The sequence below is a fragment of the Struthio camelus genome, chromosome 28, assembly GCF_040807025.1.
Source record: "Struthio camelus isolate bStrCam1 chromosome 28, bStrCam1.hap1, whole genome shotgun sequence".
NCBI classification, from domain to species: Eukaryota; Metazoa; Chordata; class Aves; order Struthioniformes; family Struthionidae; genus Struthio; species Struthio camelus.
Genome location: NC_090969.1, coordinates 2,028,685 through 2,055,663, shown reverse-complemented (window position 1 = coordinate 2,055,663; position 26,979 = coordinate 2,028,685). Strand labels below are relative to the sequence as shown.

The 26,979-nt window shown below is 53.4% G+C and overlaps 1 protein-coding gene across 3 annotated transcripts; it reads left to right on the top strand.

The window, feature by feature from the left end:
* Positions 1-539: 539 nt before the first annotated feature.
* On the top strand, positions 540-25,636 carry SLC4A8 (solute carrier family 4 member 8). 3 transcript variants are annotated; one of them, XM_068921581.1, is made up of 26 exons: positions 540-788; positions 2,871-2,924; positions 11,072-11,153; positions 11,950-12,084; positions 12,508-12,643; positions 12,793-12,953; positions 13,960-14,148; positions 14,255-14,343; positions 14,469-14,626; positions 15,233-15,320; positions 15,869-16,015; positions 16,185-16,276; positions 16,742-16,916; positions 17,089-17,222; positions 18,167-18,412; positions 18,525-18,630; positions 19,592-19,753; positions 20,417-20,530; positions 20,900-21,061; positions 21,638-21,889; positions 22,650-22,718; positions 23,311-23,484; positions 23,596-23,733; positions 24,165-24,265; positions 24,824-24,928; positions 25,194-25,636. In XM_068921581.1, the coding sequence occupies exons 1-25, from the start codon at positions 663-665 to the stop codon at positions 24,909-24,911; spliced, it is 3,378 nt and encodes a 1,125-aa protein (XP_068777682.1). In that variant the 5' UTR covers positions 540-662; the 3' UTR covers positions 24,912-24,928; positions 25,194-25,636. The 3 variants fall into 3 exon arrangements, with proteins under 3 accessions (XP_068777682.1, XP_068777684.1, XP_068777683.1); XM_068921583.1 differs by lacking the exons at positions 540-788; positions 2,871-2,924 and adding an exon at positions 4,723-4,869; XM_068921582.1 differs by lacking the exons at positions 540-788; positions 2,871-2,924 and adding an exon at positions 10,459-10,850.
* Positions 25,637-26,979: the final 1,343 nt, after the last annotated feature.

Below are 26,979 nucleotides of genomic sequence, written 5' to 3'. Positions count from 1 at the left end.
TGCTTTGCAAAGGAAGATGCCTTTGGAGGTGGGGAGAGTGAGGCACAAAGCAGTGACTAGCTCCAAATCACCAAACAGGCCTTTTTTGAAAAACCTCATTTCAGGACTTTGTGTTTAACAAGTAGCCACCGAAACATGATGTCATGTATTTGAGGCTACTTCAATGGAAATGACGGCCCAATTCGCCTTTGTTTCCATGCATCAAGACTAATTCCGATCTCCAGCTAAGAAAATTCATCTTCAGTGGCGCAGATAATAATAACGACCCAATTCCCTTCCCAGAAATGTGGCAGATTCATGAATTTGTCATAACCGCAGCGGAGATGATGACAAACGTGTGTTTCCTGAGAATATTGTAATTTTAGAAAAGGCTGTGGCACATCTGAACGGGGCAGAGCTCTGGGATGGCGAGAGAGCGGTCCCTGATTAAACCAGACTTCTGCTGGATGCAAAGGTTTTTCTCTGGCTCGGATGCGCTGTCGAGGCCTTGATGTCCGGGGCCGGTGCGGATGGCCGGGGCTGGCACGCTGGGGGCTGCGTGCCCGGGCCGTGTGCAGCTGGCAGGGTGCAACCGTGATTTCTCCAAATCCCCAGGCTTTCACTAGGCGACTAGGGTCTCATTTTTGGCACGTGAACCACCGCTCCGAGGACCGTTTCCCAAGATGAAACCTCCGATGTCTTCATTTACAGCCACAGCTTTGAACTCGATGCTGCTTCTTGCGCTGGCGATCGTAGAGCGGCTCGTTGCCCTGAGCAGAATCAGGGCCTTTATTTTGCTGAAGGTCAAAGTGAGTTTTCTAATGTCACAGTGCAACTTTTTGAATTGCAGATACAGCTCCAACAGCGAGAAATTTCCTCTTGTGGTGACTTAGCATCATTTTATAGCGCTTTGTGCTCTTCTCTAGGGCCTCGAAGATAAGATCGTTTTGCGGCGTGCTGAGTTGCTGGAAGTACCAGATCAGAAAGCTAGCCGGAGCCGTAAATTTGTTTAGTATAAAATTTTAACTAGCATCCAGAAATCGCCAGAAGGAAGAAACCAGCCCAGTTCTTTCTGCTTTGAAAACAAGTCCAGTAAATTGAATTTAAAAATTGCAAGCACACATGGTTTTTCTCAAGAGCCAGACCAACGCTGGCAGCTCGCTGGCCCGCGGTTACGTTTCCGTACGGCGCCGGACCCGACGCAGCTGGTCTGTGCGACGAGCCCGTGAAGTGTCCGTCTGTCCGTTTGTGCACACCGCTTTGCCCAAGACGCCGAGCAAAATTACGCTGGGGGCATTTGAGGACAGCTCGGACGGGTGCACGGCATAAGCGCGCGCCGAAATTTCGGCCCTTCGCCTCCCCCGGAGCTCTCCTGTGCTCGCGCTCGCTGATTCAGGGTGTTAAAGCAGCTCAAGTTCCAGGCAAACTAACTTTATTGCTTGGACTTTTTTCACCAGACTTTGGTATATTTTTAAATGTCATGTTGTAGAGTGCAATTAGTCACCCCCCTTGTAGCCAGATGGTCCACAATGACAGAGAAGCTGCTTTTTTTAATCCCACACTTTCCATTGGCATGAACATGCCTTTGCTTCCCAAATAACCTTAAGTATAGGGTATTTGTCTTAACTGCAGAGAGTAGGTGGTGTGTTTTTGTTTTTCACCGGCTTTGGCTCACCATAGCCGAGGTGGGTGTCGTTTCTGAAAAGGCAGGAATTGGGTGATGGTCGTTTCCAGGAAGGAGAAACAGGAAAATCGAGGCTGGATGCACGGGACTAAATCTACTTTTATGCTTGCTGCTGCATGTATCCATAGGGCAAATTTACAGGAACATGTGCGCGCTCTCCCAGCTCTCATTTCTAGTGGGAGCGTGAGCTTTCTGGATTTGCAATGGCTTACGGTTCAAGCTGGAGCTAGTCAAAAATGCTTTCCCTCCCCTGCCCCCCCAATTCAACAGAAATGTTTTTTGGGGAGGAGGGATATTTTAAGTTTTTCCCGGAAAACCGAGGCTTGAAAAAGCTGGAGAGAGCGGCAACACGCTGTTTTCTAGGGAAAAACAAGCCTGCAAAAACACAGCTGAAAAACAGATTACGGTGGAAAACGTTGAGATGTGGAGATTTCTGCTAAAGGTGGGACAGGGCTGTGTGCTGGGGGCATCGCCGCAAACGCCCACCAACTCCCGTGTCGGGCACCGCTCTCTTTTGGGTTGGCATTTTCAAAGGAGCTTAAAGAAATTAGGATCCTAATTTCCATAGGCCAGAGGCTGAGGAAGAGATTTAATACCCCTAATGGAAGAGTAATGAAATATTTAAATCCCTTATAGCAAGAACAAAGCCAATATTTCTGGAAGGAAAAAAAAAAAAACCCTCTCTATTACAGTTGTCCCCAATCTCTTGATTAGTTCTAGGAATTTTCATCGCCGATAAGTGGAATGGGGACCGTCTCCTGCCCACCTGCAGGGTGGACCCATCTGTGCCACCTGCAATTATAGGAAATCGCTAATGGTCCCGTTAATTAATAACTTGCACTCTATTTTCATCTCCCGTTAACGGAAGATAAATGTTTCTTTGTCCCATTTCATTAGGAAATGAACTCGCAGAGTCCGAGCCCAGCGCACGAGGCAAAAGACGCACGTTTGAAATCAATTTAACAACTTTAAAATCTTGCAATTGGAAGTATTTTAGCTGAAGTCGTAAAAGCTGAGGGCAGTATCTGGGGCCGGTTGTTCTGGATGGACGGGGTTCGGTGTTGTCAGAGCCGGCCGGCTGTTCACACCCTGTATTTTTGCTCCTAACGTCTTCCCTCCCCGCTACGTTTGGGACCCGGGAAAGCTCAGGAATGAAAAAAATCGGTCCAAATGTATTACTTAAGCTGCATTTTCTTGCATTTCCTAGGCCTCGTGGTGGCTGCCAGTGCCAAGAGCCAGAGCTGGAGCCCGTCCTCGCAGAGTAAGTGGCCGGGCAGGGCTGCGAGTCCGAAGTTTCCCCGAGCCCGCGCTTGTGCCGGCACTTTGGCTTTGCCTTCGGCGCCGCCGGCCTTGGAGCAGGGTGAGGGGAAACAGCTTTGCTTCGCCCATCGTTTTCCATTTCATTTAAGATTCACCATGGGCTCTTCTCAGATTAAAACAGACCTCCCGGAGCAAGGGGAAGGGGAGACGGGGGCGATTCCCGCAGCGGGTCGAGCCTCGCTCCCGCCTGCGCGGTCGAAGGGCGCTTGGGTTTCTCTGGAAAATCCTCGATGCTTTCGGGGCGCAGAGGACGCGACGTTGTCCTGGGCCGCCCGCTGTCAGCCCAGCCTGCCGGCTGATTTTGCCACCCGGACGCCACGCTCCGGGCACGACGGGAGCCCAGCGCCGCTCCGGGGTGAGCAGCATTTCAGACGTTCGCTAACGCCTTTGCAAAACGCCTGCTGCGGGGAGAAACATCCACTTCTCCTTCTATTTCTGACTCTTTTCTTTCCTAGCCATTTTGGAGACCCATATTGCCACCCGCTCTGTTTTCTCATGGATCTCCGGCTTATTTTCCAGTATTAAAACAAAGGGATTTTGGCCATTCCTGCTAGGAAACGGTGGCACGGGCTAACCCATGACACTGCCAGCCTGCGTGCATCCCCATGGGATACACTGCTGAGATTTGGACAAAGGCCCCTACAAAAATCTCCTTTCTTGGTCTAGGCGATGTCCCCAATTCCCAGTGAAAGGCGCCTGCCCCCCGGCTCGCTCGGGGGACGGGGAGGTATTGCTGCAGGGCCAGGAACCCCCCTTTTTTTTGGCAGAAATGCCAGAGATTGTTGCATTTTGCCCCAGGCGTGAAGGTGGAGGGGAGGGCTCAGGCTGGAGGGAGCAGGATCCTATCGGAGCCTGAGCCTTTCTGCTGCCGAAGAGCCGGGAAGCGTGGGAGCTGCAGGGGCGCAGGGCTGGCACCCGTGCTGGGGCGCCCAGGAGGGAGCCGGCGGGGGGCAGCACAGGCTATAGGGGAGGGGGGCGGGAGGATGCTGGAGGGGGGGTCTTGTGGGTGGGATGCTGGAGACGAGCAGGGTATGTTGTAGGGACCTGGTGGGGGGGGGATGCTGAGGGGAACCCTGGAGGAGGATGCTGGATGGGATCCCCGCGGGGGAATGCTGTAGGGGACCCCTGGAGGAGGATGCTATAGGGACCTGGGGGGGAGGGGGATACTGGAGGGGACACCAGGAGGGGGATGCTGAGGGGATGTGAGGGGGGGATACTGGAGGGGACCCCCGGAGGAGGATGCTGGAGGGGACCGCGGGGGGGGATGGTGGAGGGGACCATGATGGGGGGGATGCTGAGGGGATGTGAGGGGGGGATACTGGAGGAGACTCCAGAGGAGGATGCTGGAGGGGATGCGGGGGGGATGCTGAGGGGATGCGAGGGGGGGATACTGGAGGGGATGCAGGGGGGGATACTGGAGGGGACCCCCGGAGGAGGATGCTGGAGGGGACCGCGGGGGGGATGCTGAGGGGATGCGAGGGGGGGATACTGGAGGGCACCCCCAGGAGGGATGCTGAGGACACCCCAGCGGGGGACACGCCGGAGGGACCCGGAGCAGGGAGATGCCGGAACAAGACCGCAGCATCCTACCCGGGCGCCAGCGGGTCTGCGGCACCAGCCCCCCCACCCCAAACCGCTGCCCCCCACCCCGCCGCCACCTCCCACCGGTCCCCCCCCCCCCTTCCCCGGCCCTGCCTCCCGCCTCCTCCTCCTCGCCGGCCTGGGCGGGGTCTGGCCGCGGCTCCCCGAGCTGCTGGAGCCGGTGCGAGCGGCGGGCGGCTGCGGCCCCCCGGCCGGCAGCGGAGCTCCGGGGGGAGCCGGCCCCGGCGGCGGCAGCAGCCATGCCGGCGGGCAGCACCGAGCCCGACGGCATCCTCAGCTACCAGGTGCGGGGGGGCGACCGGGCACGGCGGCGGCGGCGGCGGCCGGGCCGGAGGATGCGCTGGGCGGGAGGATGCTCGGCCGCCGGGCCGGAGGATGCTCGGCGGCTGCTCACTGCGGCATTTTGCCGCTGCGGGGCCGTAACGTGGGCAGAGGGGGCTGCCGGGGTCGGGGTTGGGGGGGGGGGGGTCCGAGGCGCCTCTATCGGGTGCAAACCTTCCCCCCCCCCCCGAGAGAGGGTTCAAGCAGGGATGAGGCGCCCAAGAGGGGTGCAAGGTGGGGAGGGGGGTGCAAAGCATGTGCCAGAGGGTGCAAAAGGGTCTGTTTAGGCCCCCCCACCCCCACCCCGGCACCCCTGCCAAGAGCTGTGCACATGGGGGTCACCTCCCGGTGACGCTGCAGCCCTTTGCAGGGGGCCCAAAGGCACCTGCTCCATGCTGTCACGGGGTGGGGGGGACGCGCCGCTATTGTCCCTGCCGCCGCAGACCGCCGTCCCCACCGGGGACCTTGCACGGATGCGCCCAGCGCCGGGGTGCAGGCCGCCAGCAGCTCCCCCCCCACCACCCCGACTTTTCTTTTTCGCCTCTGCCGGAAAGGACGGACGGGCAGAGCCTGTCCCCGGCGTGGGGGGGGACCCTGGGGAGCCCGGCTGCACCCGGCCCCGGGTGGCGCGGGGTCCTGGGGAGCAGCGGGTGCCCCCTGCCCACCGCAGCCCCGGGCTGCAGGAGCTGCTTTCGCTCTCAGACGTGGCTGGCGGGGAACGAATTCGTCTTGCCCCAAATCGCAGCTTGCCAGAAACGGGTGCAAACGTTACAGGTGCCTTTGTTGCCCCCCCCGCCGGCGCACGAAGGAGGGGAAGGAGGGAGGCGGAGGGCGGGAGAAATGTTTATTTCCAAAAAAAAAAAAAACCCAAAAAACCCTCCACGCTCCGTAACTACAACGTGGCTCAGACGTCCTCGGCAGCTCGGAGAAGTTGGGTGAGTCGCTGCCCGTCCGTCTCAGCACGGGTTGGATGCCGAACGCGCCTTGAAAATCCTTCGACGGGCCCGAGAGCCGAGATTTTGGGGAGAGGGCGAGGTGGCAGGGGTGGCCCCGTCCTGGCCGCAGCGCGGTGGCCTTCGTGCTCGTGGATCTGGCGGCGGCGCCTCGCGCTCTTCGATCGTTACATGCCGGACGGAGGCGCGGGAAGGGGCAGACGGAGGGACGCCGGAGAGCGTGGCCGACAGCCTGCAGCCTGCTTTTGCATCCAATTTTTGGGCTCCTGAGATGTCCCCTACCGAAGGAGCATCCATTTTAAGCATGCTAGCAGCAAGAAAGCGCCGGAGCTCGAATCTCTGCTCAGCGAGGACGGGAAAACCTCGGAGGGATGGGAGCGACCCGCACGAAAGCTACGGAGGGAGCGGCGGCGACGTCAGCGGACGTCGGAGACGCAGCGTGCCGGAGCCGGGAAAGGCCGGAGGGATTCGGTCCCCGTCTCCATCCTCTCCGCACCAGGGCCATCACGCCAGGCGAACGGGCTCCTTCGTCCCATCCGCTCGCTGGCTTTTGCTTCCCATCCGAGTCTGGGAAAAGTAATTCCCGGCTAAATTCAGGTCCGGGTGGTTTTTATGCCCGAGCCCGGCGTGGAGAGGGAGGCCAGGGCTGCCCTCCGCCGTCGCCGCGCTTCTCCAGCCGGAGCCGGCGTGACGCAAACCTCCTTCCCAGCAGCTGGGGTAATTTTTATTAATTACATTCAGGGGCAGATTAATTACGTTCAGTCACGGGAATTACTCGCAGAGCTGCCTGCCTGCCGGTGCTCGACGCGATGCCGGGGATGCTGCCGGCTCGGCGCGGAGGAGAGGGCACCGGGGGCACTCGAGGCTGGACCTTATCGTCAGCTTTGCGCTGTTTCTAGCCCTCGATTTCCAGCAAATATTCCTCCGAGAAAGATTTTCTTCAGCCGCGAGAGTCGCACCGAGGCGGCTAACCTGCGGCACGGCCGAACTGAAATTGTCTCTCGGTCTCGTTGAAAGCCGCCTCTCTCACCTACTGGGACCAAAAAAAGCCCCAAACCCCCCAAAAAACCCCAAAAAACCAACACCAAACCTAAAATAATCAAGCGCTTGAATGTTTTCTAGAGACGAACACGGAGAGAGACGCCCCGAGCTCGCGGCACGAAGGGCTTCGCCGCGGCAGCGTCGGAATCGGGTTTTCCCTTCTGCTTCGCCGATCACCGATGTCAGTTTTCCAAGCGCTCTCCTTTCGGCAAAAACACCCCAAAGGAGACGAAACGGGAGCAGCTACCTCCACTTTCCCAGCTGGCGCGCGGCGGGCCGGGCGCCGCTGGAAACGTGGGCTCGCCGCAGGACTCGGGCGAGTTCGAAGCGCCGTCTGACGGCAGCGTTCGCCCCACGTTCCTGTTTTATGAAATAACCTTCCCACCGCTGCAGCTTTCCGGGCTCCAGCAATTTCCGCCACCAAACAAGCGCTCGTAGCCCATCCGAACCGGCATGGAGTTGTTTCGGGGCTGTTTCCTTAGCCGGCCGCTTCGTGAGACACTTGCGGTGATTTAGGGATGCTGCGGGGCAGGGAAGCGCTCCGGGGATGCTCGAAGCATCTCGCCGCGGACGAAGCGTTAATGTTAAATAATAAAAAGGCAGCGGGGATCCGAGCTTGGAGGCCGCCTGGATGTTAACTGATTAGACCTCGGTGTCGCCTTCCCTTGCCGGGTTGTTTTACAGCCGGTGTCGCCTTTCACGTCAAGCCGGGCCATTAACCTTTGTGCCGGGCTGGGGGGGGAAGTTCATTGTAACGAGTGAATTTGCAGCCTGGAAATGATTGATTGCTCCGGCTGAAAAATAAAGCGGGGCTGGAGCGGGGAGAGCGAAAACGTGGCTTACGGCGATGCGTCTCCCAGGTTCGTGCTTCTCCCGGGTTCCTGCGGAAATTGTTTGGCCGCTAACAGGAGGCCAGCGAGTTTCGGGCAGCAGAAAGCACCCGCCGAGTACCAGGGCCCGGGAGAAGGAAGGGTGCATTTCACGAGGGTCGATGTTTTGCAGTTTTCTCCTTTGAGAGGGGATCCTAGGATTCGGGAAAAAAAATATATATATTTTTTTGCTCCAGAGCTCCAAGCCACATTTCAAATGAACTTAAAAAAAAAAAAATTAAACAGCAAAAATTAAACAGCCATTTGGAAATTCCTCATTTCAGTCCGCTGAGGTTTCACGAAAGCGCCAGAGGCTGGACCAGAGCGAGGCCTCGCTGCAATGCTGTGATTCTGCTGGGAATTTGGACAAAAATCAGTGCCTTCCCATAACATTTGCTTTGCTGCCGGGTTGCACCTCACCGGGAGAGCGGCGGGGTTTGCTTTTAAGTGCACCCAGAAGCTGAATCTGCCTTTCACCCCGGTGGGATGCAGAGTTTAATTTTTCCCTCCCCTTTTCCTATTGCGCGGACCGCTGGTTTTTCGCCGGCCCCGATTTGCAGCGCCAGCATACCCGCGCCGGAGTCGTTTGGATGCTGCTTTTGCCGAGCTGACGGCGGGAAAAACGCTCTCGCAGGACCGTCGGCATCTCTGCAAACTCCCCGCTGCTTTTTTCCCGTCTTAGCTGCGCTTAACCAGACCTGGTTTGGGCACCGATGTCCTGACCCAGCCAAAAAAAAAAATAACCGAACCTGATCCCGAGGGGATGGTTCGGTAGCCGCTCGGCAAACTCCCGGCCACAGGCAAAGTGAAACGTTGAGATTTCCCCGGCAGCGCCGGCTGCTCGGCCGACGGGAACGGCTGCGTTTCCCGGGCCGTCCCGCTCGGGCTCGACGGCTTTAAATAACCGCCCGGAACCGCTGGGCGAATTCTCGGATTCCGGTAAAACTGGGGCGCCGTTGGAATGAGGGGTGAGCGGAGGCTGCGGTCCGAGCCCCCTCCGCCCGCGCTCCCGCAGCGGGAGCGGCGCCGGCGCCCCATGCCGGCCTGAGCCCCCGCCGTCTCCGCTCAGCCTGGCCCCATGCAACAGCCGGAGGCTCAAATAACCCCCAAAGCCAGCGAGCACCACGGGGCTGAAGCGGAGAGCGGCGACGACAGCGCCAAGCCGCTGGCGAGCCTGCAGGTAACGCGGCCAGGAGGCCGAGCCGCCCTCCCCAAACTTCGCAGGAGGGAAAACGCTGGCCGGCGCGCGCCGGGAGCCGAGCGGGAGGCTCCGGGCGAGCTCCTCCGCCCTGGGATCGGCTTCCCCGGGGCCGCGTTTAGCAGCCGATGTTTGAAGCACGGAGGCGAAATAGTTTTTTAAGACGGCGGGAGGCTTTTTTTGGGTGGCGACGGCTCGCGTCGCCCCACCGCCTTCCCGAGGTTGTTTTCCGTCTGAAAACCCGGCCGGCGGAGAGGCAGGACGCCGTTGCCGAGAAGGGCCGAAGGGTGGCGGAGGCAGTTACCCGATAGACGAGGGCCGGTAAACACAAAGTCATTTCCAGCCGGGAACGTTTGTTCCTGTTGCTCTTCCAGTTAAGCGCACTGATTTAAGGCACGCGTTTTCCTAGGCATCGGCTCCGCAGGGGATGTCGCTCGGTAGAAATGGTGATTCAGGGGGAAAAAAAAGGAACGGCAGGTGCTAGGTTGGTGTTTGCGGTTGAAGTTATAACTCAGTTATTATATTCATCCATTTTTAACGAGTCCTTGGTGTGTTTAATGCAGCATTATTTCTGCAATGGGCGTAGATGAGAGTGTGGCATTTCAAGCTTTACCTGGGAATTACAGACCGGATGGTTTTGGCTCTTTGCAAGCTAACCGCTTCTTGAATTTCGTAAAACAGCCCTTGGGTTGCTCCGCTTTTGTCAGTATTTTGCACGCCTTAAAACTTTAAATTCGGGAATCGAGCGGCTGGGTGCAAAGCTTTGCTTGTTGTTTGCTCCAAGTTTTTGCTCGTCGTGATGACGGCAGCGAGCTCGCTGTCAAACATGAATCCTAAAGATTGCAAACTCCCACGCCTTCGAAGCCCCCTTTGCGCCTTTCATAAAGGACTAGTTCGGAAACGGGTGAAAACGGAGGCGCTTTCAGTAGTGCGCTGGGGAGTTTTTCTTTGCATAGGTGAGCCGGCTTTGGTTTTCTTCGATTAATGACTGTCTACCTAGGCAAGGAAGGAAAACCAGAGCTGCGGTAATGCTTTTTTCTTAGCCTTTAAGAGACGCTTGACAATTCAAAGATGAAACGTAGCCTCAAGAGGGGGGAAAAACCCAAAGCCGTCAGGGGTTTCCAGCCGGCCCTTTATCAAGCCGCCGTGGCGACTGGCTGCGTTCGGAGCCTGGGAGTCCCCTTCCACAGCCCTGGCGGCGAGGAGGAAAGAGAAGCAAGAAAGACTTATTCCTCTTCTTGCTCGCGCTACGCACGTCCGCTCCCACGCTTCTGCTTTGGATGTGCCGGCGCAAACGCTCTCCCCGGCCGGAGGCACCTCGGCTGGCTGACCCCGGCGTCGGGCACCCAAAGGAAATAAATCCTGGCTCCTTGCAGAGAGACAGCAGCAGTGTTTCCAGCTGGGGAGGCGTTAGTTCTCCGCTGTTGGCTTTTCCCAGGAGAAGAAGGATGCTTTCCGGGCAAAGTGCGCTTTGCGCGAGGGACAGCCCCAGCCTCGTTGGGCCGCAGCGGCGCTTGCGGGTTTTTTGGGCGCCTCGGCGCGGCGGAGGCTGCTCTGCAACCATCTCCTGTGGCCAAGTGCCATCTAGTGAGTCCTGCAGGTATCTCCCGGCAAGGCAGCGCCGCTCCCAAACTTTTGCAGCCTTCAGCTTGCTGTGATGAAAAACACGGCTTTTATTTATTTTATTTTTTTCCCTCCCCCCAAATTTGGACATTCGTATTTTGTAGAAAGCTGCAAAGGAGCTGTAAGAAGGAAGAAGGAGGTTTTTCTCAGTCGGAAACGCCCGGCCCGTTTTTGGTTTGCTGCAGCTCTAACCTGCCCTCTCCCCCTGCATGAAGGACCATAATACGTCAAAAATAGAGGCTCCCATGAGTTTCGTTTTGGTACGAGAAGACAAGCCTCTTGCTGCGAGGCTTCTTCCTCAAGACTGGGGCCGAGACACGCAGAGACCCGTTTCTCGGGGATTTGAGCGGGCGCCGGGGTAGATCCGGGCCCCTTCACGCGGGGTGGCAAAGCCTTTTTGGGCAAACCCCACTCGCCGGGAAGCCGGGAGGGAGCCCTGCGTGCGCATCCCTAGCTTTCACCTTTTTTCTTTGCTGAGCAGAGACCTGATGAAGAGGCGGTTGTTGACCAGGGAGGAACGAGCAACGTCGTCAATATTCACTATGAGAAGGAAGAGTTGGAAGGTGAGTGTCCAGCGGCCTCTGGGAGCGGGTTTTTCTGGTTTTGGTGGAGATCCTGGGAGAGAAGCACTAACCCAGCTCATTTTCCCGTAGCGCCCTGTCCCTAAAATGTCCCTTGCTCCGTGACATGGCGCGTGCAGCAAAACGGGCCAACATCTATTAATAAAGAAGCACAGTCATGGTCACCTTTTCCATATTCGAGCTTTTTAAGCCGAGAGGAAACCCTCCGCAGGGGCCACGGGGTTAGTTACAGCAGCGGGATGAGTCAGTCCTTGTGTCCTCGCCGAGGCTGCTCCAGGCTTGGAGGGGTCAGGAGAATAATTTGAAGGCTGCAGATGCGGAGCTGTGATTTTTTAATTTTTTTTTTTTTTTGGTTGCCGTTCATTATCTTAAGGCTGATTCAATCTTCTCTTTTTGCCCTGAGTTATACAAAGATTTTAAAAATAATTACCTCCAGTCGCTGCTCAGTGAGCCAGGCTGACTGTTGTCCAGTTGAAGCTGGAATTGAAGAAGAGGTTCGCACTTTAAGGGCGCTTTTAGCTAACCTGGAGCCATCGCTTTTTGTCGTTCTGTTGTTGCAAAGTTTGAGTAAAATAAATGAGGTAGCAACTCGGAAAAAAGGCCAAGTCCACGACATTCAGGGGCCACAGTGAAAATAAAATTCAAAGAAGTTGGAGTTTCTGGGAGAGCTGCTGCTTTGCTTTGCTAAAGGAGTCGCACTGATTTAGCACCTAGCAAGGTGCCAGCCGCATGCACGGTCACCGCGATGCCGAGTGCTGCAAGCGCCACTCTTTTGCAGGCCACCGGACCCTGTACGTGGGGGTGCGGATGCCCCTGGTGAGGCAGAGCCACCGGCACCACCGACCGCACAGCCAGAAGCATCGGAAACGGGAGCGGGCGAAGGGCTATGCCCGGGCAGGCCAGGGCTACCACGGTGAGTGCTGCCTCGCTTCGCCCGACGCGCCGCGGCTGCCCTGCCGTCTTCTGCCAATAGGGCCATGCTTAGAAATGCTACGGTCTGCAGGTTTTAGCGGGCTGTTGTTCCTTTGAGGGAAAACCGCATTATTTAGCAAGAGCCTCTTTTTCCAGACTTTTCTCAGAGTAGTTTTTTTACGCGCTTAAATGCACTTTAAATTCAGGCTCATCTTCCTTAGAGCGACCCTGGCTTAAAAAATGGAAATTTGGGGATGTAAAGCAGCTCATCCTTATCACTATGTGAAACACGTATTTATCCTTCTCGGTGGCTGCAGCTGCTGGGTACAAACCCAGCTCGAACAGATCCACGGGAGAGGAGCCAGCCCAGGTCTTCACAGCTGAACTAAAGCAAATCTGATGCCCATTTACCTTCTTTCGCCAGACACCCCGTCCCAGCGGGTGCAGTTCATCCTCGGCGCCGAGGAGGACGAACAGCACGTCCCCCATGACTTATTCACCGAGCTGGACGAGATCTGCGTGAAAGAGGGTGAACACGCGGAGTGGAAGGAGACGGCCAGGTAAATGCAGGCTCTCGGCTGCTGCTCTTGCCACCCCCTCGCTCCAAGTTCTTCGTCTGTTAAACGAGGGCTGGCAGTAGCGCGGAGCGGGGCTGCTTTCTTGCCACGGGGCTGGTCGCAGCCGCTCTCTGTCTCCTGATACCCTGCAGGTGGCTAAAGTTCGAGGAGGACGTGGAGGACGGCGGAGAGCGCTGGAGCAAGCCCTACGTGGCCACGCTTTCCTTGCATAGCCTCTTCGAGCTGCGAAGCTGCATCATCAATGGCACGGTGCTGCTGGACATCTGCGCCAACAGCATCGAAGAGATCGCAGGTACGCTGGCGAACGAGGGAGGTGCGCCGGGGGTGAGCGGCCTCTTCGGCAACGTCAGCGTTTGACTTTCTCCCGTACTGTTTGTTCCTGCAGAGCTCCTGAATCAAACCCACCCGTTGCGCATCCTTCCCAAATGGCACCGCGATGTGCCTGCATCCAAAAGTCCCATTTCGCTTTAAGTCATGAGTTTTTTGGGATCTCTAGCTATGCTCACTTGGTCTGGCTAAAGACGGAGCGTGCAGCAGTCGCGCTCGCTTCAAATACGGGATCCTTCTGAAAGCAATTTGTGGGTCTAGAGAAGTGATTAGAGAATGTTCTCCAATTCAGAGGAGCATGGTTCAGAGCTTAACAGGCCGCTCTTAGAAACATGCAGCCTGCAGAAGAGCTGAACTTCATTAAACAAACTATATATTGCACACAATTCGCTCACTCTCTTTTTTGTTTTGCCTTAACACTTAGGATTGAAGAGTTGTAAAGGCAGAGTTTATCTGGCAGATGACCAAGCAGTGTATTTCTGCGAGGAAGATAATTGAAGTTAATTGAAAAAGCAGCTTTGTAGAAATTATCTTTGATTGGCAGGTCTCCATTCAACCCTTTCAAGAGCTGGTGAAGTCAGCTCCATTCTTAGCACGTTTCTCCCTAGGCTCTGCAAATTACAGTCAATTGGCCAAGGAAACTCAGGGAAACTGTGCTATAGATTGCTTATAATTTGGTTAAATCTGCAGAGTAACGCAGCAAGGCTAGATCAGGCAAGAAAATTGCGTTACTTAGAACGGGAAACAGTTGTGCTGGCTGAGTGATGAGGAAGCGCTTTCGTGGTGTTTTTTAGCAAAAGAAAATTCTTGCTGTCTTTGCAAAGGCTGAACTGTATTACCAAGTCTCGCTAAACGAGGTTGCGTTTGTCTTACGCTAAATTGTGCAGGGCAGCCTTTCTTCCTGGGGCTTTAGGGATCCAGAGTTGGGGCTTTTCCGCTCTGATGGATACGTTTCTCCTTGCCATCCCCAGATATGATCCTCGATCAGCAAGAACAGTCCAACGAGTTTGACGAACGCATGCGGGTGAAAGTCCGGGAAGCCCTTCTGAAGAAGCATCACCATCAGAACGAGAAGAAGAGAAACAACCTCCTCCCCATCGTCCGCTCCTTCGCCGATGTGAACAAGAAGCAGACAGATCTGCACCTCCTCGACAAACCGGGTGCGGGTTTCTGCAGGGCTTCGGGGCCACCAGACTTTGACCTAGGAGAAGATTCCAGTTGCTTGACTTTGTCTGTCTTTCTGATTGTCTTTCCTTTTCCCAACAGCTCAAACACTGACCCCTCATCCGCCTCCCACCACTGTAGAAGCTAAAAATGGGACAAGCCATGAGACCAGCCCAATGGATTTAAGCAAGGTGAGAGGTGTGCAACTTCCTTGCTCCTTTAGGGCTAGAGTGGAAACTTGGCTGCAAACAGCACTGCAGGGTGCCAAGGGCTTTGATTTGGGAGTAATCGCCTGAAAATTGCATGTCGTGGCCAGGCGGAGCTGCACTTCATGAAGAAGATTCCTACCGGGGCTGAAGCATCAAATGTGCTTGTAGGAGAGTTGGATTTTCTTCGCCGTCCCATTGTGGCGTTCGCGCGCCTGACTCCGGCCGTTCTGCTCTCGGGCATGACGGAAGTTCCCATCCCAACAAGGTCAGAATAAGAAACGGAAGCTTTGTCACTTAAGAAAAGAACATCAAATCACGTATGTTCGCTCCGCTTCCTAAGGAAACGAGGCCAGTGTGAGCGAGTCTGTGAGTGTTTCTCTCATCCCTCTCTCCTCACCTTCATTTCTCTCTTCCCTGCTGTCGTTTTTAAATCCACTGGCCGATTTCAACCGAAGCTGGCCCAACAATGAAGTTCTCAAGGTCTATCAGTTTTGATGAATTTCATGAAAACCAGATGGCCAGACAACCAAAAATCCCCTTCCTCTAATTTGAGGAAGGCGGTGTGGGGTGAATGTCGTCCTTATTAGATCTCAGAAAAACCTTGTGGTGGGGAAATGTTAGCAATGCCCCAAACTCAGGAAAAGTAGGGATTGCAGAGTTTATCTATCAGACAGCAGAGGACGCAGGCCATCTAGGCTCATCCCTGGTGCAGCGTGGGGTTCAACGGCTGGGGGAGGCTGTAAGGAGGCAGTGAGCTTATGTGACACCTCTTCTGAGACATGCTCTGGACTGGGAGCTCCTGTGTGGGTTTTTTGGGGTGCTTTTTAAGCAAGGGGATGTTCTTCTCTCTCGTTTTGTTTTTCCTGCCCAGGTTCCTGTTTGTTTTACTCGGACCAGAAGGAAAAGCCCATCAGTACCATGAGATTGGCAGGTCCATGGCTACACTCATGACAGATGAGGTGCGATGAGATGCGTGAAATCTCTAGGGGTCTTTTTTGGCTTTCTTCACCTAAACCACCTCTACCTCTGCAGTAGTGAGGAAGCGGATTTGCTTTAGTAGCTGCCAGCAGCTTTCCAAATAATTCGTTCCTTACTGACACCCCAAAGCAAACGCTTGGGTTCGTGTCAACCCCACATCCCGGAGGCTGGAAACCTGTCCTGGAGCCGAGGCAGTCAGAGTACATCATGCAGCTCGTCCTTGTCACTGGGGCTCCCCTACACACTGACCTGGGGATGGCACTACTGGGGCTGACAAAACCTCTCCTCTTTAAGCAGAAAGCTCTGCTGTGTCACGGGGAAGGAAGCCTCGTGGAGGGGGTGACCACAAATGCCATGATTTGGTGCACAAATGCACCAATTTTTAATTTTGGGGGGGAAATTTCCAGCCAGTTCCAGCACTAAACATGTGGGGAAAAAACGTGTTGCCTTCACCCAAATGCTTATTGCACTGTTAGGGCATCTGAGATGGGTTGTCTTCTCACTGGTTCAGGTTTCCTCCTATCTGCAGGTTTTCCATGATGTTGCCTATAAAGCCAAGGACCGCGCTGACCTCGTGGCTGGCATCGATGAATTCCTGGATCAGGTCACGGTCTTGCCGCCTGGAGAGTGGGATCCATCGATCAGAATCGAGCCTCCGAAGAATGTCCCTTCCCAAGTGGGTCGTGGCTTTTTTCCGTTGGTAGCTGGGCCTCCCTGGCACCGGAGGTTTTAATGCAAAGCAAATGCCAATGCAAAAAATTCACAAATGGGTCAAATGCCCAGATCAGAAGCAAAACAAAGCAGGATTAAAAATATGAATCTTTATCTTATTTCCACATTAACAGAAAAAAAGGAAGATGCCGGGAGCCCTCGATGACGGTGCTTGTCACAGTGAGCCGGAAAAGCACAGTGGTCCTGAACTACAGCGAACGGGAAGGTTTGAACTTTATTGCTTACTTTTTGTGTCTTAAAATCTGAGCGTGCAGCTTTGAGCAGGTTTGTTGGGTTAGTCACTTTAGCGAAGGGGCTCTGCATTAACAGGTTGGTCCCCTGGGCCAGGTGGATGGGGAGGATGTGAGATCCAGGCAGCTGGACTCCACCATGGCATTATAGCACACAGGTTTTCTTGATTTTGGGTGGAAGCAGATGTTTAAATACCTCCAAGTGCAGCTCTGCTGCTTTTAAAAGCAAGGGACTTTCCCAGCAAGAGGGGATGGGGTGTTAAGTCAGGTCTCTGTTTACTGGTGGAGTTTCTTTTCTGTGCCTCAGTTTTTCCTGAGTGTAAAATGAGGACAATACTGCTTCTCTGCAGCATTGACAGTTGCTCTCTTTCTGTGATTATCCTTGTTTGGCAACGAAAACTCACCGTTGTCCTCTTTCGTTTTCGTGTCTTCCCCTCTAGGCTTTTTGGAGGTTTGATGCTGGATGTGAAACGAAAAGCCCCCTGGTTCTGGAGTGACTTTCGGGACGCTCTGAGCCTGCAGTGTCTGGCATCCTTCCTCTTCCTCTACTGCGCCTGCATGTCCCCCGTCATCACCTTCGGCGGGCTGCTGGGGGAAGCGACCGACGGGCACATAGTGAGAGCCTTTCCTCTGCTGGGTGGCTCTCAGCTGAAAATAAAACTCGGGCAAAAGTATTAACTAGGCTGCACTGAATTAGCTCAGGGGTTTTTATCCCTGAGCTTCCCGCGGACGGAGCGCGCCGCTCCCGCGTGGCGTTTGCTCACCGCCCGCCCCTGTTCCCCGGCAGAGCGCGATGGAGTCGCTGCTGGGAGCGTCCATGACCGGTGTGGTGTATTCCCTCTTTGCCGGCCAGCCTCTCACCATCCTTGGCAGTACCGGCCCCGTCCTGGTGTTCGAAAAGATCCTGTACAAGTTCTGCAAGTAAGGCTGGGTGCTGCGGGGGCTGGCTGAGCTGGGCGCAGTGGCCAGGCGCTGTGAGAGCCTTAAAAAGAAGGGAATAATGGAGAAAAGATGTTTTTCCTTTTTTTTTTTTTTTTTTCCCTTAGAGGCAGTTGTAGGATTTAAGTTGTCCTCTCTGTTATGCACATTGAACGCTACTGCTTTAGTAAGTGATGGTGCGAGAGTGATTGGTTTCCTAAGGACTGACGGGGCGGCGTGGGGTTTGTGTGCTGGAAGCGAAGCACAAGGAGGAGAAACGGCAAGGATGGGGATTTGCAAGACAGGATGAAACGCCCTTGCTTTAGGAGTGAGGGAAGACTTGCTTGATTTTGAGCACATAAACCAGGCAATTCTTAAAGTGACTTTTGCTGAACGTCGAAATGTATTTTGTCCAAATACCCTCACGTGTTTCCTTTCTGCTGGACTATTTCGAGCTTTGACTCTTATATTGAGAAAGCAGAAGCTTTTCCTGTGAAAACCAGTTTCCTTGACAATTTGGTTTTGGGATAACTTTGATATGCAACGCAGCCTGAACAACAACCCCCTTGCAAGTAAAACTGTTCTTAATAATAAGCCCTGATGAGTTTGTCACAGGTGACCCAGTGCTAAACCAGCAGGTTAAAGCAAACAGGCACTGGGGTGACGCGAGTGTACGACACCTTGCACAACAGGGACCTGACCTCGGTGAGCCTCTGACGTGTTGCTTAACACAGCATAATTGTTAAATAGTGATAATTATGTAATTGGCCTCTCCTCCTCTGGGCCCACACCCTGCACTGCAGCCCCGAGGCTGGCTGTGGTAAACGGAAACTGGCTTTACCGTGCAGAGCTTTGAGGCGCTCTTAAATTATTTCCAAGCTTCACTGAAGGGACGCATGCCTTGGAGTCTCCTGCTGCGTTTTACACCCTCTCTTTTGTTTTCCCAGGGACTATGCGCTCTCCTATCTCTCTCTGAGGACGTGCATTGGGCTGTGGACCAGCTTTCTCTGCGTGGTCCTCGTGGCGACAGACGCCAGCTGCTTGGTGTGCTACATCACCCGCTTTACCGAAGAAGCCTTCGCTGCCCTCATCTGCATCATCTTCATCTACGAGGCGCTAGAGAAGCTGATATGGCTGGGGGAGGCCTACCCCATCCACATGGGCAGTGAGCTCGATCTCCTGACCGTCTACTAGTGAGCTCCTCTTGGGTCTTCTCCCCTAAGATGCTGCTGCCCCTTGGTTGGAGGTTAGGGCTACAGCACTGTCGTCTTTCCCTTAACCCTGTCCTGGCTTCTTTCCTCCCAGCTGTAAATGCGAGGCCCCAGCCCACCCTACCAACGAAACCCTGCGCTTCTGGGAGAGCAACAAGATCAACCCTTCTTTAATCACCTGGGAAAACCTCACAGTCTCCGTAAGTGCCCCGAGCCCTTGCTTTCCTCACAGCACAGCCGCAGGATTCATGTATTTCTGCAGTGCATTTGCCCTGGTTGTTAATCTGGTACAAAACTCGGAGCCCTTGAGGTGGTGATATGCTTCAAAGTGTGCTGGCCCTGCTGTGATAAGTCCGTGCTTAAATGCAATCTATGAGGTAGTCGCCTTTGTGGGACCTCTCTGTCCTGGAAAGGAGAGCTCACCTTGTCCCCAAAAGCAGGACTGACCAGCCTCCTGAAGCCTGTTGCAGGACAATGTTTCTAACCAGGAACAAGATGAAGTGGGTGTGGATTGAATAATGTGGAAGTTGGAGGACCTGAGCTTATCCTTTCAGTAATTAACTTCCTTAATTGGTTCCTAATAAACCCAGGTCCCTGTCTCTTATGCAGCAGGGTCTCTACGCATAACTTTGTGCGTGTGAACAGCTGCTGGGGCTGTTGTTGCTGGTAGCAGAGCCTGGGCATAGATGCAAGAATCTTCTGGGCATCCTCATTACCTCTTGGCCAGGTCCTGTGAGCCCTCCCCTGGGAAGGGACAGTTTCTCTCTTCTCCTTTCCTACCACTGTTATCTTAGTCATCCTTCCCCATTCCCTCCATCTTTATCCTTAAGAGTTTCCAGCATCCTCCTGTAGATGTTTCCTTCTCCTGTGGTGTCTTCTCTGACCAGGGTTACTTGCCGTTCTAACAGCGGATGTGCCAGGGGTCTATGGCATGGTGTCCTGATGTGTTTGGCCTGTCCGCTGTCCTCTGCGGAGTTCAATGTGTTGCATGTTCAACTTGTTCAGCTGCTACTGCTCATCAAATGGAAGCCTCAGTCAGTAGCAGTGGGTACAAGGTCGTGGATCTGGGACCAAGGTCCTTAGAAAACCCTTAGGTGTCCAGTCCAAGGTTTCCTAGCCGCACATGCACTGTCGTTGTGTCCTGACACTTTGTTTCTCCAGGAATGTCGGCGTTTGCATGGAGAATTTCACGGACTTGCCTGCGGACACGATGGCCCCTACACACCCAATGTCCTCTTCTGGTCCTGCATCCTGTTCTTCTCCACCTTTATCCTGTCGGGCTCATTGAAGATGTTTAAAACCAGCCACTATTTCCCAACCAGAGTAGGTAGAAGACGGTGGCAAGCAACAGACCCCTCACTCATTTCCCCAAATGACTTTACTGGAGCACTAAGTAGTATTTGCCACCACTCGGTCAAGCTGGAAATCATTGATGGTGAAGCCTTTGAAAGGCCAAGTTCTCCATTAGCTTGGATGTTTTGAATTCATTTCCACAAGTGCAAACTGATGATAGCATTTCTCATCTGCGTTGCAACCCGCCACGGGGGAATTTTTGCTCAGGGTGTCAGGCAGTGGAAAATCAGGTCCTCCAAAGTTATCTGTTCACTCTGTGTTACATGCGCAAGGGGAAAGTTGATACAAATGTGGAGCCCATAGAAAAAGAGGCTGTATTTCTTCCTTACAGGGAACAAATGATGCCTTGGTGCCTTATTCCCGTTTTACCTGTGAGCGTGGATGTAGTGGCAGATTTCTTAAGATCTGAATTAAAGCAACAACCTGCCCACTATATTAAACTGTTTTCTTCTGTCAGAAGGTTTTGCAGGGACAAACACAGCAACAGTATCTAATCGAGGGATTTGGCTGCGTGTCCCCAGAATGGTGGGATTTTGTTAACCCATCTTAACGTTGCTGATGTCCCCTGACTTTTCTGCTGAGCTCTGTGGCAGTGTTTGTGATGCCTCTTTCAGCTCAGGTTTCTCGCCCCAGGTACGGTCCACCATAAGTGACTTTGCTGTTTTCCTCACCATCGTCACCATGGTGATTATTGACTACCTGATTGGGATCCCATCGCCGAAGCTTCACGTCCCCAGTATGTTCCAGGTAATCGGGTGTTTCGGTGCGGAGCTGGTTTCACTGTGTGCTCATGCCCTAGCGATGACACCGTGAACACAGAGGAAGGACAGGTCAGAGTCTCAATGAGGCGCTGGTGCTGTGAACATCTCCACCTTAAAGGGTGTTAGGTCCTCTTGGAAACAAGAGGACAGCCCCTAAACCAGATAGTTACAGGAGCAATATCGATAGGCGCCTGTCCCTCTCACGTGCAAGGAGGACAACAGTGTGGCTGACCCCCCTGAGGAGAGGATGGGTGGGAAACCAGGGCTGTGGGGAGAAGGAGGGGAGGTGGTAACACTCAAAGCCAGCAAAGCAGCTGGGCAGAGAGACAACGTTGTTGTCCGCGTTTTGCCGCAGCCCACCAGAGACGACCGCGGGTGGCTCATCAACCCCATAGGACCCAACCCTTGGTGGACGGTGTTGGCTGCATTCATCCCAGCTCTGCTCTGCACCATCTTGATCTTCATGGACCAGCAGATCACAGCTGTCATTGTGAACAGGAAGGAGCACAAGCTCAAGGTAAGGGGCTGCTGTGAAGTGACCCCTTCCCCAGGCCGTTCCTGGCTGCTAGTACCAGAGGAAACACCTGTTCTAAATACTTAGTGAAAGCATTCATTTGGGACAGTGATGATCTGCTCTGCAGGATGCTCTTCTAGATTATCCATGTCACAGCAAACTACAGGGAATTCATGTGAGCAATCTTCTGGAGCAGCAAATTAATCCCAAAGCAATACAGAAGAGTATTTTTTTCTAAAATGTCAGCAGCAACTAGGAGGATGAATCATTTTGCCATGCTGCCAGGGAAAATTCAGTCTTGTCTTACTTGGAAGCAGGGGAAACTTTTTATGAATTAAAAATAAAGCAGGGCTTTTCTTGAAAAGTAGGATTTACACAAAAAAGCCCCACATCCACTTTGAACTCCTGCCAGGCTTGCACAAGAGGTGCTTGCACAAGAGGTGCTTGCACAAAGCCTTGCTGTTCATTTCCAATTTTTTAATTGTCAAAAAGTTGACTTGAGCTGGGCTTGAGCCTGGTTTGATACACCAGTGTTGCACTGGTGTTGTGGGACACTGCCTCTGTTTTTGCTCCCTGCAGAAAGGATGCGGGTACCACCTGGACCTTCTCATGGTGGCTGTGATGCTCGGTGTGTGCTCCATGATGGGGCTGCCATGGTTCGTTGCTGCAACTGTCCTCTCCATCACCCACGTGAATAGCCTCAAACTGGAGTCTGGCTGCTCAGCGCCGGGAGAACAACCCAGGTTTCTGGGCATACGAGAGCAGAGAGTGACCGGCTTGATGATATTTGTGCTCATGGGTTGTTCAGTCTTCCTGACTGGTGTATTAAAGGTAAGAGGCTACAAAACATCCTAAAGCTTCTTGAGGGTTGTATAAAATTATTCCCTTCGATCCAAGCCTGAATAATTGTGGAGAGGAGACGATCCCAAACCTCAAGGCTTGACACGTGGTGGGAATCTGGCCTCATTTATATTTTCTAGCCCTCCAGACCTTAATTTGGTGCACGGGAGGGAAGCAAGCGACACAGATGCTTCATTCTTCGTGTGTCTTTCAGGCCCATCTGTGTTTATGGACTACAATCAAGTGTATTCAGACCAGTACATCTGTTCTTTTTCAAACAGGCAGCAGTTTATCGGTTGCAATTTACTCCTGAGATGCCTCAGAACAGCCATTCCCAGCAGTTAAACACACTGCAATCATTCCCACAGGCTTTCTTACGCATTTCTCCCACAAAAATAATCTCATCTCCAGGCTAAAAGGAAGCACTTTCTGTTTCTGCGTTGCTGCAGGAACGTATACAAATGGTTGTCCACCATCACAGAACGTGGTGTACCTGTATTACGTTACAGCATTGGTGAAACCACATATCTTCCCCTAACTTTTCTGGAAAATAGAATAATTCTGATGAAACTTAACTGAAAACTTCAGCCTGAAGTAGAGCGCTAACTCGCATGCAAAATCTCTAATGGTAGAGCTTGACACATCTATAACCCTGTGGAACTGGAAAGCTTTAGGCATTGCCTGTAGAAAAGGTACTAATATTGAGTATGCATTTATTTTATTTTTTTAAATGCTAGCATTCTGTTTGCAGTTTATACCAATGCCCGTGCTTTATGGCGTCTTTCTCTACATGGGTGTATCATCGCTCCGAGGAATTCAGGTACATACTTCTGTAGCATACAGCACGTCAGCTTGCTGCTATTTAGTCTCAGAAGCATAAAAAAGGTCTTCAGATCAGCGGCTTGGGAAAAGTCTTTCTGAGGATGAGCAGTGAGAGTAATCTGTATAAGAAAGAGAAATCAGTGGAAGCACTAGAGGTCTGTTGGGTCATCAGGAGGGCAGGTTCAGCTCTCCCCGTTTCAATGTGTGAGGGTGTGTGGGCCTGTGTTGCTTCCCATGTTTGGGCTTAACCACAAAGGGGAGGAAATTTCTCCCACCGGTGCAATCAGGCTGTGGAACTCCTTGCTGCAGGGATTCACCGGGCCAAGAAACTCTAGTTTGTGGAACAAATGAGAATAACTGCAATTTGATGGACAGCTCTTATAAGCATTTACAAGAGCTAGACCTCTCCTCTAGCCTACAGGCAGTTGCTGGTTTACAGATGGAGCTAAGGGAAAGCTGGTTGTTAACCCATGCTCCCAGGATGAACATAATGGGATTGAAGGCTTTTTATTGTGAGCGAGATCCTGAGTCCCTACGAGTCTTGGCAGGGCCAAAACCCGAGGCGATAACGTCTCCCTACGGTCTTGCAGTTCTTCGATCGCTTGAAGCTCTTTGGGATGCCGAAGAAACACCAGCCGGACTTCATCTACTTGCGGCACGTGCCCTTGCGAAAAGTGCATCTCTTCACCCTGATCCAGCTGACCTGCCTCGTTCTGCTCTGGATCATCAAAGCGTCCCCTGCGGCCATCGTCTTCCCCATGATGGTAAGAGCCGGCATCTGACCGGGGTGTGTTTGGAGAGTCACAGCCCTCACACCTGAGCAAGACGTAACACCCTTGCTGGCCTAACCACAACTTTTTTTTTTATTCGTGAAGGTTTTGGCTCTCGTCTTTGTGCGGAAGGTCATGGATTTCTGCTTCTCGAAGCGGGAGCTCAGCTGGCTGGATGACCTCATGCCAGAAAGCAAGAAGAAGAAATTGGACGATGCCGAAAACGAAGCCAAAGAAGAAGAGGTAACGTTTGCTCTCTCCTTGGAGCTAGACATCTCCCTGGGGCTGTGAGCCTGCCCGTTATGGACGCAGCTTGTCTTTAAATGTTGGTGGAAGAGTAGAACTAAATAGAAATAGATTCTAAGTAGCCTAGATGCCACATCATCAGTTTTTCCAAAATTAGCAGTGAGCTTAACATGTGAAAAAAGGCATGTAATTTCTAAAAATAGTCTTTTTAAAGTAATTTTCTATGAAAGATTTGCTTATAATGGGTTTTTAGCCCCCCCAAAATGTTTGAAGCGAAAAGGTTTGCCCTGCTCTGCTCACAGCTGGTTGTGGCAGGCTCCCCACGGGCTCGGAAGCAGAGCATGGCGCGTGACGGCGCGGCAGGATTTTTAGAATTTACCTTTGCTTTGCTCAAAGGCAGAGAACCTGATTTGTCCCTTTTATGGCAGGAGTCTCAGAAAATGATGGAAGCTGCTGCTGCAAATTCAGTCCAGCTGAACCTGGGCAAGACCAGCTACTCGGATGTCTCAAATCAAGATAATAGTGACAGGTAAAACTCCACTGAGTGCCAGGAGCCTCTGGCAAGAGTAGTTTGACATGGCGTTTGGCACAGTCATCCTCTGTTTGCATCTTTGAGCGTCATTTAGAAACTCAATCAGCTCGATGTGAAAGTGGAGTTTATGACCCCCAAAGTGGTCATTTGAGGCCGTGCGAGATGCCCCTTTGCTTGGGTGAGGGTTGTGGCGAAGCAGGGAGCAGAGTGGGTGCACGCTGACCCCAAAACTTGCGTCATCCTGCCTATACAGTGGACAGAGCTCAACATGCTTAGAAATGAAGAACTGCATGCATGTGTCCTGTAGCAGCAGTGGCTTAGGGACCTGGTTTGGTGAGATGCTAAACGCCTGAAAGGCCCTTTGCACAGAGCTGTTGCTCAGCAGCTTTCAGGCTTGCATCCTAAAATTCATGATCCAGGAAGTGTCCTGTGCTTGCGCTTAGGCAAACCACACTGCTCCTTTCGCTGCCACTGCTCCTTTGAGAGCAGACCAGCACACGCTAATGCATCGGTTCCTGCAGTCACAGCGCTTGCTACCTAAAATATTTCTTGCAGGGTTGATCCTTCTGACATTAATATCTCAGACGAAATGCCTAAAACAACCGTATGGAAAGCTCTCGCCATGAACACAGAAAAGGTCTAAATCCCAGGAGGAAAGAGGTAAAAACGATTGCACGACCGGCGCTGTTAAAGTGACTGTGTTCTCCCGCAAACGCGACGGCCCGTGTGTTCGCGGAGCCCCATCGCTCCAGCCGACCTGCGGGTTTTTCCCAGGCACCGTTGAGTGCCAGGAAAAAAGCCTATTTCCGAGGGGAGCAGGGACCGCGGCACAGAAATCTGGCTCCTCTCCGCTGAGGCGTCCCTGGCAGCGGCCAGCAGAGCCGCAGCCACCTCTAACAATGCTCTATCTCTGTTTCTTTTTCAGTTTTCCTGATTAGAGGTTTTGGCTTTGAAGAAGAGAAATGAGAAGGTGACTCAGGGATGAGCCGAAACAAAGACACGGGGAGAAACTGCTTGTTCCAAGTGGAGGAAAAGGAAAGCAAGTGAGCAAAAGCCCTCCCTGGTACACTCTTCAGTCGAGTAGCTGGATTCATATTAAAGCCATTCAGATGTTTTCAATTATCTTTGGTGTGCTTTGGGCGTTCAGTGTCTTCAGACCAGCGAAGTGAGGTGCACATTGCAGTCAACAAGAGTTTGGTGTTGTTAAGCCTCCTTGTGTGTGTGTGTGTGTGTGTGTGCGCGCTGCGGTTTTGTAGTGGTAGAAGGATTGCTACCGCTTAATCATTCAGTGCTATCTAATATTTTTTATATCAACCTCCCCCCTCCACCTCTTTCCCTTTTTCCAAATATAAACTCTGAATGTGCAAAGCCATTTTCTGTTATATTTGATGCATTCTGCACTTTTGTTTTTCTTTGTCACTAACGGGTTATTGGTCTGGTTTGGAGGTCTCTGAATTCACTCTTTGATCTCCTAGTGGTGCAAGGGGGCGATGCCCTCTGCAGCGGGGCACCCTGGGTTGTGTCTGTACAGTTGGGCTAACGCTAGAGAGAACAGTTTGCTGCTGTGCTCCGGTTTTAGATCGCTTCTGCTTTCTCTGGCTACTGTGCCAGTCCAGCAAAACGCTGAAATGCTACGTTATTATCCCTTGGCTATAAATTGAATATAAAGGATCGCTTTGCATTGCAAATTCACCGTGCGATCACAAGAGGGACCAGCTGAGACCTGCTGTGGGGGGTGGCCAAGCCCGCACGCCCGGCGGCCTGGGGCTTCGCTGCTCACCCTGGATGCTGCGGCTCTCCGCCGTGTCCCTCGCCCCGGCGGCTGCTCTGCTGTCACCTCCTCCGCCAGTCCCCCTGCAGCACCGGGGGCTTTCGGCATGGCTTTTTTGCCTCCTGTCCTTCCAAAGAGCTGCTTCTCTCCCAGCACAGGAAGACCCAGGAGGAAAGAGGGAAGGTGCCCTTTCTCTTTCCCCGTAGCGCTTGCATAGGGCCCTTCACTGGCAGCCCCGGGGACTGGGGAGGAAAGGTTTTCCCATCCCATTCCAGACCTCTGACTTGCTTGTCGAGGGCTCGGCACGTGCTTCGGTGCTTTCGTTGCCCGCTCCTCCAGCGGCAAAGCCCAGCGCGGCTGGGGCGGCCGCACGAACGCGCGTGCCATCCAAAACCGCCGCTGGAGCGCTTGGCATTTCCCTGGCCCTGAACAAAACCGCGGGCTCTGAAATGGGAAGCTGTTTGCTGCTTGCAAATAAAAAGGTGCTGGTGGTGCATCACCAGGCGAAGCGAAAATCAGACGGTTTTTACCGGAGGGAGTTTTGCAAACTGGCTGCAGTTTGCACTGTCAGAGAGAGAGGAGGCGGCGTAAGCTCTGGAAGACCGAAAAGGGCAGAAATCCCGGCCCTGCTGCTGCCGCACCAGCGGTGGAGATGGGAAACGTCATCCTCGCTGCCCAGAGCGATGCCCGAGCCGTGCCGGCCGGCGCGGGAAGCTTTCTCCCTCTGCCGGCTGCAGCCTGGATTTAGGAGTTCCCGCACCTTTGGGCTAAGCCTATTTGTTTTGGGGTTGTGTTTTTTTTTTTTTTTTGCACGAGGGGGCTGCGATTGCTGCTTTCAGACCCGTGCTGGGTCTGCTGGTGCTGTCGGACGGGATATTCTTCCCTTCCCGCGGAGAAAAGTGCATGGTGGAAGAGAGCCCTGATTTGGAAAATATTTTAA